Below are 12,492 nucleotides of genomic sequence, written 5' to 3'. Positions count from 1 at the left end.
TACATGGTTTTAGTTCTGGTTTTTAAGGACTTTGTTGGTTGCAAATAACAAGGAACTCGTGGAATACCCCTGGCTTAACCATAAATACAGAATTTATCGTATAGCTATAGAGGTGTGTCACAAAACCCAAGGACAGGAATGCACTCAGACTTCTAGAAAGAACTTGAAAAATCATCAGGACTCTATTTTTCATCTCTGTTTCTTTTTATGTGAATGTTCCATTCTTCTCTCTCAGTGCAAACCAGTTTGTACACTGAATTAGCTTCATTTCTCAAGCTACTCCAAATAAAATACATTCTAAATGAGAAGTGTACTTAGTAGCAGCTTCAAGCCAAGTCCTGTAATATTAGCACCGCAGACACACACTACCTGCAGAAATGGTTGTGACTCCAAAATCTGTACTAAATAGAAATTGTGTTGCTACCACCATTCTGCCCCTCAGTCCACGTGGGGTGATGTGACCACTAGCAACTTCGGGATTTGTACGTTACCAGCTCAGCAACCCAGACTCATTAGGCCCCTCAATCCAACTTACTCCTGGGAAGCAAACCCGTCATAGATCCAGCTTGTACCAGATGTCCTCTTTTAAACAAATCCCTTGTGATCAGAGGTGACAAGACAGGGATGTGATGTATAAAATGACTACTGAACCTACTACACATGTGAAAGATGGGGGAAATAGTCCAAAATTATTTGTTCAGTGTGTATTGGGAAGTACACAGTGTGTTTGGGAGTACAGATGAGGAGATGAACGATTGCTAAGTTCTCATCTAGCAAGTAGAAAGTTGGATAACGTCTGAAATAAAAACTAAAAAATAAAATTGGAACGTTATTTAGAGATACTGAGGTAAATACAAAAGATGTAGCTAAAATGTGGAAAGAAGATGCCTCAAAAGAGGGGGAGAAGATAGGAGAGAACATAAGAAATGGTTTCTTATCATAGTAATCTTATAGACCTAGCCAGCTCTGTAAACTGTGTGGTGTATAGCTTTCCCAAAAACAAAAATTTTAAGTAAAACTTATTTTTATTTATTTATTTAATTTATTTTATTTTTATTTTTTGTTTTTTTGTTTTTTGCATACACGGGCCTCTCACTGTTGTGGCCTCTCCCGTTGCAGAGCACAGGCTCCGGACGCGCAGGCTCAGCAGCCATGGCTCACAGGCCCAGCCGCTCGGCGGCATGTGGGATCTTCCCGGACCGGGGCATGAACCCGTGTCCCCTGCATCGGCAGGCGGACTCTCAACCACTGCACCACCAGGGAAGCCCGTAAAACTTATTTTTAATTAAATGTGTCTTTTACCTGACGATTCCACTTTTAGGAATTACCTCTAATGAAACAGTTGGAACAAAGGATACACAAGGACGTTCATTGTAGTATTGTTTGTGAAACTTAAAAATTGGAGGGAAAATCAAAATGTACATCATTAGAATTGATTAAATAAGTTATGCATTGCTTTGCAGCTCTTAAAATGATAGATGATGTAGCATATATAAGTATGGAAATATTTTCATAAGATATAATATTATGAAAAGTGCATATTTGACAATGGAATACTACTCAGCCATAAAAGAATGAAATAATGCCGTTTGCAGCAACATGGATGGACCTAGAGATTATCATACTAAGTGAAGTAAGTCAGACAGAGAAAGACAAATACCATATGATACCACTTATATGTGGAACCTAAAAAAAATGCAAATGAATTCATTTATAAAACAGAAACAGACTCCCAGACATAGGAAACAAACTTATGGAAATTCCCTGGCGGTCCACTGGTTAGGACTCCACGCTTCCACTGCCGAGGGCACGGGTTCGATCCCTGGACAGGGAACTAAAATTCCGTAAGCCACGCGGTGCAGCCATAAGAAAGAAAGAAAGAATGCAAACTTATGGCTACCAAAGGCGAGAGGGGCAGGGAGGGCTAAGTTAGGAGTATGGGATTAGCAGATACACACTATGATAAAGAGCAAAGACCTACTGTATAGCACAGGGAACTATATTCAATATCTTATAGTAATCTGTAATGGAAAATATCTGAAAATATATGTATATATTTGTAACTGAATCACTTTGCTGTATACCTGAAACGAAATCAAGTATACTCAATTTAAAAATGCATATTATACTTTCATATGTTTGTTTTATCCATTAAAAAAAATATGAGTTATGTAAATATATTTTAAAAATCTGGAAACATGACAAAAAATGTTAGCAGTGTTTCATCTGGGTAGTGGAATTACTGGTAGTTATTACTTGCTTCCATGTTCCCTTTTTTTTTTTTCCTGCATCGCGTCTTTGTTGCTGCACCTGGGCTTTCTCTAGGTGCGGCGAGCGGGGGCTACTCTTCGTTGCGGTGCGTGGGCTTCTCATTGCAGTGGCTTCTGTTGTTGTGGAGCACAGGCTCTAGGTGCACGGGCTTCAGTAGTTGCAGCACGTGGGCTCAGTAGTTGCAGCACACGGGCTCAGTAGTAGTGGTGCATGGGCTGTTGCTCCGCGGCATGTGGGATCTTCCCGGACCAGGGCTCGAACCTGTGTCCCCTGCATTGGCAGGCGGATTCTTAACCACTGTGCCACCAGGGAAGTCCGTGTCCTTTTTTTAAATTGTCTGAAATCATGACAATGAACATGTATTGCTCTTATAATTAGAAAAAACCAATAAACCTTTTTTTACTTGTATGCCAATTGTAATAGTCATAAAAGAAATATTGATTTTTCTGAACAGTGAATGTAGATAGTTTTCAATTAAGTCAAGGGTGTTCATTTCCAAACAAAATTTTATGACTATAAATTTTCTTTTTATGCTATACAGATTACTATATTGGTAATTTTTCCTTCCTGCTACATAGAACTATGTTTCATAAATAGTGACTGAATTTAGAACAAATTAAATAAATAGAAATGTGTCGTTTTTATATTATTTTATTAATTTAAAGACTATTACAGTTTTCCAGTTAGAAACCTCATTTTAGGTGATTGAGGGGAAAGGACAGTGTTTCAGATATTTTAGTGTCATTTTTTGTATTGGAAACCTTCTAAAATGGATAATTTCCAAAATCATGTTTTTCTTCCTACCTGATCATATTTGAGCCAATAACTCTTGCCCCAGCAAAATTCATTTTATCTAGACTTGCCAGAACTGAATGAAATGCAAATAAAAAATTATCCCTGATAAAAGGCAGATTAAGTATGAGAGTGTTACTTCAGTGATAATGGGTAACCACTGTGCTATAACATTCAAAGATTTTTTTTTTTTAACCAAGAAGTAGAGAAAGAAGCAACTAGAGAGAATGGTCCAAACCTTGAATTTGAATTTTCCAGATTTTAATGCTTTGCATTGAAATATCTCATTTTTATAATTTCACAACGATGAATAATTAGGACAGATATATGTTCCTTTCTCAGAGTTTCAGGTGTCTAAGATCACACATGTCATAAGCGGAAAGGAAGAACTTGGCTCCTAGACCAGTGCTCTTTCCACTAGTGACAGTACCTTATTGGACTTTGTTGACTTTGTTTTACAGTGAGTTTAGTTGTGCTTCCATCTTTCAAGCCTTTGCCACGGCCCTTTCTGAAAGGTCCAGCCCTATCATTTCCTTCACCGTCTGAGCTATCATCCTGCAAACCTGACTCCCATGTGTTCTCATTCCTGTGTCCCTGGAGCAGGCTGTCTATATTTCTGTTGATCTCTTTTACCTTATTTACTTGTTTGTTTTCTCAATAAAATACAGGCAGCCCTCACGTGCACAGTTGTGCAGGGCTGTAAAGATAACCGTGCAGTCTGAAACCGTACAAAGTGCTCTTGGCAGTCAGTGGGGAAAATTATGTTTGTTTCTCTGGCCTTTAAATTTTTCATCGAAACTTTAAAATTTCTGATGCTTTCTCTTGTAAGTATATAGGGAAATGAAAAAATAGTAAAACTCTTGCTGATTTAGTATCCTGTAATTCCAAACATTAGAAACATTGAGAATTAAAGTGTTTTATTTCTTTGTGAAAACTTATCACAGGTAATTTGTGAACAGTGCTTGTCTCCTTGTCATATAGGTTAAATTACAGAGTGAGCATTTTTTCTTACTTGGCATGTGGTCATAATCCTTTCTATGTCTGAATCCACTTCCACTTGTCCTTTGCACTTTCAGTGATGTGAAATATCTCCCAGGAGTGCCTGTATTGAGAAGTTTTTCGCCAGCATCACTTCCTCAGACATCTTCATCCTTCTTGTTGCAGCCACTCTCATCATTTGTGTTGATAAATTCACCTTCTCTAAATTCCTTTCCCTGCGTATCTGGGGTCTCTCAAACAGCAGAAGTGTCAATATTTCCATAGTCAACTATTTCTTCTATAAGTCACTTTATGTTCAATTTGAATTTCACTTCCAGCACCGTCCTTTTTTGTTTCTTTGCTACACTTTTAACTTTTTGGCTAGCTCGCTCTTTAGATTATCCATTTCTACATGGGTTTATCACTGGGAGACAGAGACAAGTACCCGCTTTGCTGTCTCTACATGAACTGAATAACCGATGCCCAACGCCAAGTCACCAGTAGCCTTTGAAAGAAGGAATGTGATTGCTCACTGATCATGGTGCATATTTATGATTTACATAGTGACTTTTGGACTGACGTGGGCTAGCGGCGAATTTTGTACTTTATGCAGTTATAATTAATTTATCACAGTAACTGAAATTTGAACCATGTTAGGAGACTGGTGTTATTTAACTCAGCTGTGGTGACTGAAATTTGTGTGTATCTGGACAGTGCAAAGTGAGGGCTGCCTTGATCTGTGCACCTTGAGAATGTTAGTCTTCTCTGTATGTCTAGGTATATGATAGGGCATTAGGGGAAAAGGGATTAATGAAGAAGGAAAAAAGGAGTGTCTGTGGGAAAGTGAGATTCCTACTTCTGCTTTCTTAATGGATGAGTGAAGAAGACTCCTACATGTGGTTTTAGTTCTACTGCAGCGTCTATAAACATAAGTTCCTGTGCCTTACTTCCAGAAAGCCGGGTGCAAATCGGAGACCTTATTCTCATCCCATTACAGGCCGACCTGTGTGTCCCCCGACTGAACGAAGGGGACCAAGTGGTGCTGATCAACGGTCGGGACGTTGCGGGGCACACCCACGACCAGGTGGTCCTGCTAATCAGAGCGAGCTGCGAGACGCATCCTGGGGAGCTCGTCCTTCTAGTTCGACCCAATGGTGAGTGCTCTGGGTCGCACTGGATGTTCTTATAATTCCTTCATGTTTATGCCTAGACACAGCGGCCGGAGCGGGCTTCTTAAAACACAGGTCACGTCACGTCAGTCTCTTGCTCAAGGCACAGCAGCTTCCGTTCACATGTGGAGTAAAATGCAGATTCTTGGCCGCCTTGCCCACCCCTGGCCTTGCTCCCTCTCCTGTCATCTGTGCTGGCCTTCCCGATGGCCCTTCTGCCCGAGGCACTCCTCCTGATGTTCGTGGAACGTATACCCTCACTTCGCTCGGATCTCTGCTCAGATGTCAGCCTCGGCAAGTTCTGTCCTGACAGCCGTGGCTGAGATTGCCTCCCTTGCCCCCAGGTGTTTGAGGAGTCCTAGGTCCTTCCTCAGGTATACTTGCTGTTCCACGTGTAGAAAGCCCTGCAACAAGCTAGAGTTTGGTTTCTACGACAGTCTCACGAATATGCTGCCACGTGGAGCGCTCAGGGGCTCCTGAAGCCGTCCACTGCCCCTTTGGACAGTGTTCCTAATTCTCTCACTTTGTGCAGAATAAATGTGGTGTGGAGTAAGCTCAGCCTCAGCAGTGTCCTGAGAAGGGTTTTCGCGGAAACTGTGCCTTCCCTCCAGGCTCACAGTCCCAGACCCTCAGCCTGTGCTCATGATAACGGCATTGCTGTGGGTCCCACAGCGCTCACCAGTCCCTTCTGAGAAGCATTTGTAAATGCCATACCTCCTCCTGGCAGGAGACACGCTCTTCTAGTTTTGTTCCCAACAGTTACTGTTAATCACAGTTTTAGCCACAAGAGTGACTATTGGTTAGGGCCACATCGCCAGTTACATACCACAGGGAAGTAAAATGTGATTAGGACTCTACCGATTCTCCCCACGTACCCATTTTGCCTCTTGGGTACAAACAGACATTTTCATTTTACCTTCTCTGCAGGCAGACCTTGGAGATATTGCAGGTTCAGTTCCAGACTACCGCAATAAAGAAAATACCGCAATAAAGAAAATTCTGCAGTAAAGCGAGTCACATGACTTTTTTGGTTTCCCAGTTCATATGAAAGTTATGTTTACACTATACTGTAGTCTGTTAAGTGTGCAATAAATCACATTGTCTAAAAAAAACCCAATATCCATACCTTAATTTAAAAATACTTTATTGCTAAAAATTGCTAACCATCATCTGAGCCTTCAGGGAGTCATAATCTTTTTTGCAATAGTAAATCAAAGATCATTGATCATAGAGCACTGTAACAAATACAATAATAATGGAAAAGTTTGAGATATCGCAGGAATTACAAAAATATGACACAGAGACACGAAGTAAGCAAATGCTGTTGGAAAAATAGCACCAGTAGACTTGCTCAACACAGGGTTGCTGTAAACCTTCAATCTGTTTAAAAAAAAAAAATACCATAATTATCTGAGAAACGCAATAAAACGAGTTTTGCCTGTACTTTGTGTTTTTCTGCGTTCATGGTTTAGAATTGGCTTTCTAGGAAAATTCAGAGGACTTCAACAGAACATTCTATTTTGACTTTTAAAGGAACTCATTTATTTAGATCTGTTATTTAGGTGATTCATTTTTAGGCATTTTCTGTCACATAAAACAACTTAAATTTCATACTAAGAATCATCTCTCAATTTGTTTTTTTCTGTTTTCTCTTGATAACAGATCCTAAAGAACGTAATAATAATATTACCTAATAGTTTTTAAATGCTTTCCATAGACCTGAGCTCTTTTATATATTCTCATTTAACCTTTACAGCCATCCAATGAAAAATTATCCCCATTTTATAGTTGAAGACATTTAGGCACCAAGACATTTCAGTTATCCGCTCACAAATTCATGACCAGTACAGAAGCAGGATATGAAGAAAAGTCTATATAATGGAAAAGGCATGGCCTTTTTGCAATTCCAAATCACTCCATTTATACTTTAAGTTAGGAGAGGAACCCACCTAGGGCCTACATTTTTTGGCAAGGATCTTTCTAATATTGCTTTATTATCAAAATCTAGACCAGGATTCATTTTCAGTGTGGGTCTGTCATGTCTATTTTTTAAAAAATACTGTATAATCAAAATTTTAAATTATGTTTGCCAAAACGTAGCTTGTTTTTCCTGGTGTTTTCCCCTTTAAATCTTATTTCTTCTTAGACAAATTGCATTTCCATCTTTTTGCCTTTACATGCTTCATTTCAGAAATCTCTTCTTCTCAAAAGTGCGTACGTGTTTGAGCAGGAACAAAACTTCTTAAACAAGGCCAGAGGCTTGACTCCATCCTTAAGGGGCTCTTCTCTGCTTCACCTTTGCCTTTTCCCATGGGGGTCAGGATTTTGTGGGACCAAGGTTACAGCATCTGTGACCTCCCCATCCTTTTAGACCACCTTTTTCAACCCTCAGTTCTCTCACCAAATAATTCTGAGCCCATTCCTGGGCCTCTGTGGCCATTTTTCCCAGATCCGTTCTCCCAAGGGTTGATCACATGATATAGACCAACAGGGTAGCGCAGAGGAAGCAATTTCCAAAGGGGTGTAGAATGGGCTTCTGTGTGGGCTGCGAGGTTCAGGGTGTGCTTATAGGCCCCCACGTTGAAGAGTGGAGCTGAGGGTGGCCTGAGGGCCACAGTCTAGGGGTGGCTCCCCTCAACTGCCACAACCATGCATTCTGGCCTAGAATTCTCCTTTGAAATCTGACCTCTTAAGTTGTTTGGTAGATACATCAAGGAACGAGAATAGGAAGTATTTTGTTTAGCATTCTGTTCCGCTTATGTGTAGCTTTTCACATCTAGACCTATGGTGTGTATAGGCCTCTATTGCTGCTCTTGTCCCAGGTCCACAAATTAAAGATCCGGTCATAGCTGCTTCTTGGCCTTCCTCTTTTTCCTACTGTCTCTTCAAGTTACAGACATTTTCAGTAATATGGCCAAGAACCTTCTTTTCCCCAGAGGTGGTACTTCTACTCCACAGCCACTCTCAACCCATACACAGTGGCCCCAGACTCAGATATGATGAGTTAGGAATAAATGAATATTTTTCCTGACACAAAATTAAATAATATCTGGTAAGTTCCTTTTGCCAACTCATTAAGGTTTCCATGAGGCTTTTTTGATTTTGGTTTTGGCTTTGTAGCTGTGTATGATGTAGTGGAAGAAAAGCTAGAGAATGAGCCGGACTTCCAGTACATTCCTGAGAAAGCCCCGCTAGATAGCATCCATCAGGATGGCCATTCCCTGCGGGAGTCGATGGTCCAGCTGGCTGCGGGGCTCATCACTGGGACAGTGCTGACACAGTTTGATGTAAGTAACGTTGTGTGGGAAAGGTGTTTGCCTGTATTTTCACAGCTTCTTAACTGCCTAATCTACTGTCAGTTAGAATTTATAAACTAAAATATTATTCTGAGAAATACTTGATATAAAAAGAATTCTAAAATGCAGAGTTTTAAAAAATTGCTTCCAAAATACTAGCTATGGTTTCATTAATAGATATCTGTTTAAAACAGAGGGATAAGGAGGTTTTACAGGTATGTCATCAAGCTACATTTTCTCTGTAATTAAATAGCTGTTTTTATGAAAGGTTGCAGATAGACTATTATAGATGTAAAAATACTGAGTTAAAGGAAAATAATTTTTGTACCTTGTACATAAAAATATGTATCTACCTCATATTTAATCCTTCTCTAATTTTTGTCAGTGTAGTTAGCCATCATTAATATTTGTTGCTCTGAAGTGTATGTTGCAGGTAGATGACTATAAAATATTTAGGGCACGTCAATTTTTCTTTTAAATACCTCTAAAGTAAATGAAAGCTAGGTGTTTCCTACAGATTTGCTATTTAAAACTTCAGGTACTTTTGCTGTAAGGAAAATTGTTTTTACTTGTTTTGCTATTTTTCAAAATATATATAATTCATGTCAGAGATTTTGCAAAATTCAGCTTTGCAAATTTGGTTCAATACCTTACTAAACCTAAGGTACATCATTGTATAGATGTGGTATTCCAAGGAAAAAAACCTGTTTCTTGATAGCATAGAAAGAAGTCTGGAAAACAAAAACAAAATAGAAACTCTTGATGGCTTTCTGGACGCGTTCTTTTTTTTTTTTTTTTTTTTTTTTTTTTTTTGGGGGTAGGAGTTAATTAATTAATTTATGTATTTTTTTTTTTTTTTTTTTTTTTTTTTTTTAGCAACTATATCGGAAAAAACCTGGAATGACAATGTCTTGTGCCAAATTACCTCAGAACATTTCCAAAAATAGATACAGAGATATTTCGCCTTGTGAGTATCTACCCTCTCTGTATGTTATGTTTAATCTTCTTAACATAACTTTATTAAAACATTCTTTCTTTTAAATTTTTTCAGATGATGCTACACGGGTCATTTTAAAGGGTAAAGAAGACTATATCAATGCAAATTATATAAATGTAAGTTTTTTTTAAAATTATGCCTTTGTCATTTGGAATAAGAGGGACCACTCTAAACTTTGAGATTTATTCCAGAATCCATGATTAATGACAATCAGCTGTTTTAGTATGTACCTCTGATAAGGACTTTTTTTTTTAAGCAAAACTATTATACTGTTAAAACACTTAGAAAAATAAAAATACCAGAAACAAACACTTAAATGAATAATAAGCTCAACTTAATTTACATAAAGAAAAGTACAAGTCAAAACTGCAAGGAATTACTACCATTTTTCACCTATTAGATTGAGTATCAAAAAGTTTGATACTACCCTATACATGCCTACAGCCTTTACCTGAAACCTTGGGGTCAAATATGCTTTGGGATTCAGAATTTGGAGGAGTTTTGAAAGGTTATTTGGTGCATATACTGTAATAAGTAATGTCCCCAGCAGGCTATGGGACATTACCCTATAATCAATATGTTGATATTCAACAGCAAACAAACTATGGATATTCCCACGAAATAGGACTGATAGACTATAAACAGGTTCAGGTCGGATACTGTTACCAAATGAATCCAGGTTAGGTGAGGTATACCAAAAAAAAAAAGAGAGAGAGACACACTTACGCTTCAGAACATTGCGAGTTTCAGAATGTGGAGAAAGGATTGTGGATTATTAAGGAGTTTACTGAGGAACTAGCATTCCTCATACATTCTTGGTGGACGTATAAATAGGGACAACCTCTTTGGAGAGCCATTTGGAGCCGTCTGTTAAAATTTTAAATGCAGGGCATCCCTGGTGGTGCAGTAGTTAAGAATCCGCCTGCCAAGGCAGGGGACACGGGTTCGAGCCCTGGTCTGGGAAGATCCCACATGCTGCAGAACAACTAAGCCCGTGCGCCACAACTACTGAGCCTGTGCTCTAGAGCCTGTGTGCCACAACTACTGAGCCTGTGCTCTAGAGCCCGTGCTCCGCAACAAGAGAAGCCACCGCAATGAGAAGCCCGTGCACTGCAACAAAGAGTAGCTCCCACTCGCCGTGACTAAAGAAAGCCCGCGCGCAGCAACAAAGACCCAATGCAGCCAAAAGTAAAATTAATTAATTAAAAAATATTTTTAAACGCACATGCACTTTGATCCAGCGTTCTCATTTCTTCCTGTTGCCTATACAAATATATTTCTTCCTGTGTGCAAAAATGTTAGGTCTACAAATGATTCAGGGTAGACTTGGTTATGATAGCAGTTAAATTGGCCGCAACTTAAATGTTATATGAATTTACGGTACGTTTATACAGTAGAGCCATTACACAGTATGAAATTTTATGTACTAATCTGACATGATTTTAAAGGTAAAGTAGAAACAAGAGAAGATGCAGAACAACATTATATGCTACCATTTATATTTTACAGAAAAAAAGGAAAGTAGTTTTACGTGTACATTTGTGTGTTGTGTGTAGTATATCTTCAAAAGGACATGATAGGAGCTAGGAAGAAGATTGCCCTCCTGAGTGTAAACTGGAGGCTGGGATGGGAAGGAGACTTCTTTCCTCACCCTTTGGTATCCTTCCAGTTGCCATGTACACATCACCTTTTCTTTTTCTTAATTCAGTCTTAAATATATAATAAGATGATGGTTCATCTTCCCCAAATACTTACAGTCTTACTTTCTGAAAATAATGAACTTAAAATATTTTTCCAATCTTTTCATGTTACATATATTATATATATAATTATGTGCATATTACATAATATTTATACATCACATTATACATATACACACATATATAATATGAAAAATCTCAACTAAAGCCAATGGCAGAATTTTTGCTCCTCACAAAATTTACTAATAAGCTGGTTAGAGACAGTTTTTTTTCTTTTCCATTATAATTTATTACAAGATATCGAATATAGTTCTCTGTGCTGTACAGTAGGTCCTTGGTTTTTTATGTATTTTATATAGTGTGTATATGTTGATCCCAAACTCCTGATTTATCCCCTGCCTTTTCCCTTTGGTAACCATAAGTTTGTTTTCTATGTACAGGCAAACATTTTTTATTTCTATATCAATGCTCTGCCTCTGAAACAGGATTCTCTGTAAAGCTGCACTTAAAAAAACCATGAGAGCGCTTTGGAAAATATTTAAATTCTTGTTTCCACTGATTGAAAGATAAATATGTATAACTACTGCACATTGCCAAGAAATTTCTGCTACAAATAAAATAAATTGTTGATAAAGATTTGTTTTACTCACTTTGCAATTTATTGAGATTAGTTGTATTCAGTTATCATTCAGTAGATGATTTTCATGTGTTTGATCCTAGTAAAAAAGTAATAATGCGAACGATTTTGTTTTTGTGTCCTTTTAGATGGAAATTCCTTCCTCTAGAATAATAAATCAGTACATCGCTTGCCAAGGGCCGTTGCCACACACCTGTACAGACTTCTGGCAGATGGCATGGGAACAAGGCTGCTCCACGGTTGTGATGCTGACCACACAGGCCGAGCATGGCAGAGTAAGTCACGCTGCCCAAAGCTTTTCTAGGCTGCATCGCATGCACAATCAAGAGAGCCACGTCGTGTGGTCTCTTCTGTCACCTTTAAACGTCCTTTCTGACGGGGTTGTGATTAAAATCATCATGGATAAGCACTTAACTGTGACTGACACATAATAAGTGTGTTATAATAAATGTGATATAAGTGTTAGTCATTATTATTTAAATGGACTAATATGTACTTGATAAGGGATTTGTATCTAGAATATATAAAGAATTCATACAACTTAACCATAAAATAACAAATACCCCATTTGAAAATGGCCAAAGGATCTGAATAGATGATTCTGCAAAGAAGATATTCAAATGGCCGACAAGGTCATGAAAAGATGCTCAGC

At 38.4% G+C, this 12,492-nt stretch overlaps 1 protein-coding gene across 1 annotated transcript in view; it reads left to right on the top strand.

Annotated features, from left to right (window-relative positions):
* The window catches only part of PTPN4 (protein tyrosine phosphatase non-receptor type 4), a 143,848-nt gene that overhangs the window by 119,007 nt on the left and 12,349 nt on the right, over window positions 1-12,492 (top strand). The window contains exons 18-22 of the mRNA XM_007469135.1: window positions 5,039-5,195; window positions 8,331-8,497; window positions 9,383-9,473; window positions 9,558-9,619; window positions 11,969-12,115. Of these exons, the coding sequence (XP_007469197.1) occupies window positions 5,039-5,195; window positions 8,331-8,497; window positions 9,383-9,473; window positions 9,558-9,619; window positions 11,969-12,115 (624 nt within the window). The remainder of the gene's footprint in view (window positions 1-5,038; window positions 5,196-8,330; window positions 8,498-9,382; window positions 9,474-9,557; window positions 9,620-11,968; window positions 12,116-12,492) is intronic.

The sequence above is a fragment of the Lipotes vexillifer genome, unplaced genomic scaffold (genome assembly GCF_000442215.2).
Source record: "Lipotes vexillifer unplaced genomic scaffold, Lipotes_vexillifer_v1.1 scaffold1466, whole genome shotgun sequence".
Taxonomy (NCBI): Eukaryota; Metazoa; Chordata; class Mammalia; order Artiodactyla; family Lipotidae; genus Lipotes; species Lipotes vexillifer.
Note: the sequence above shows the minus strand (reverse complement) of the source record. Positions and strands in the feature narration are given on the sequence as shown.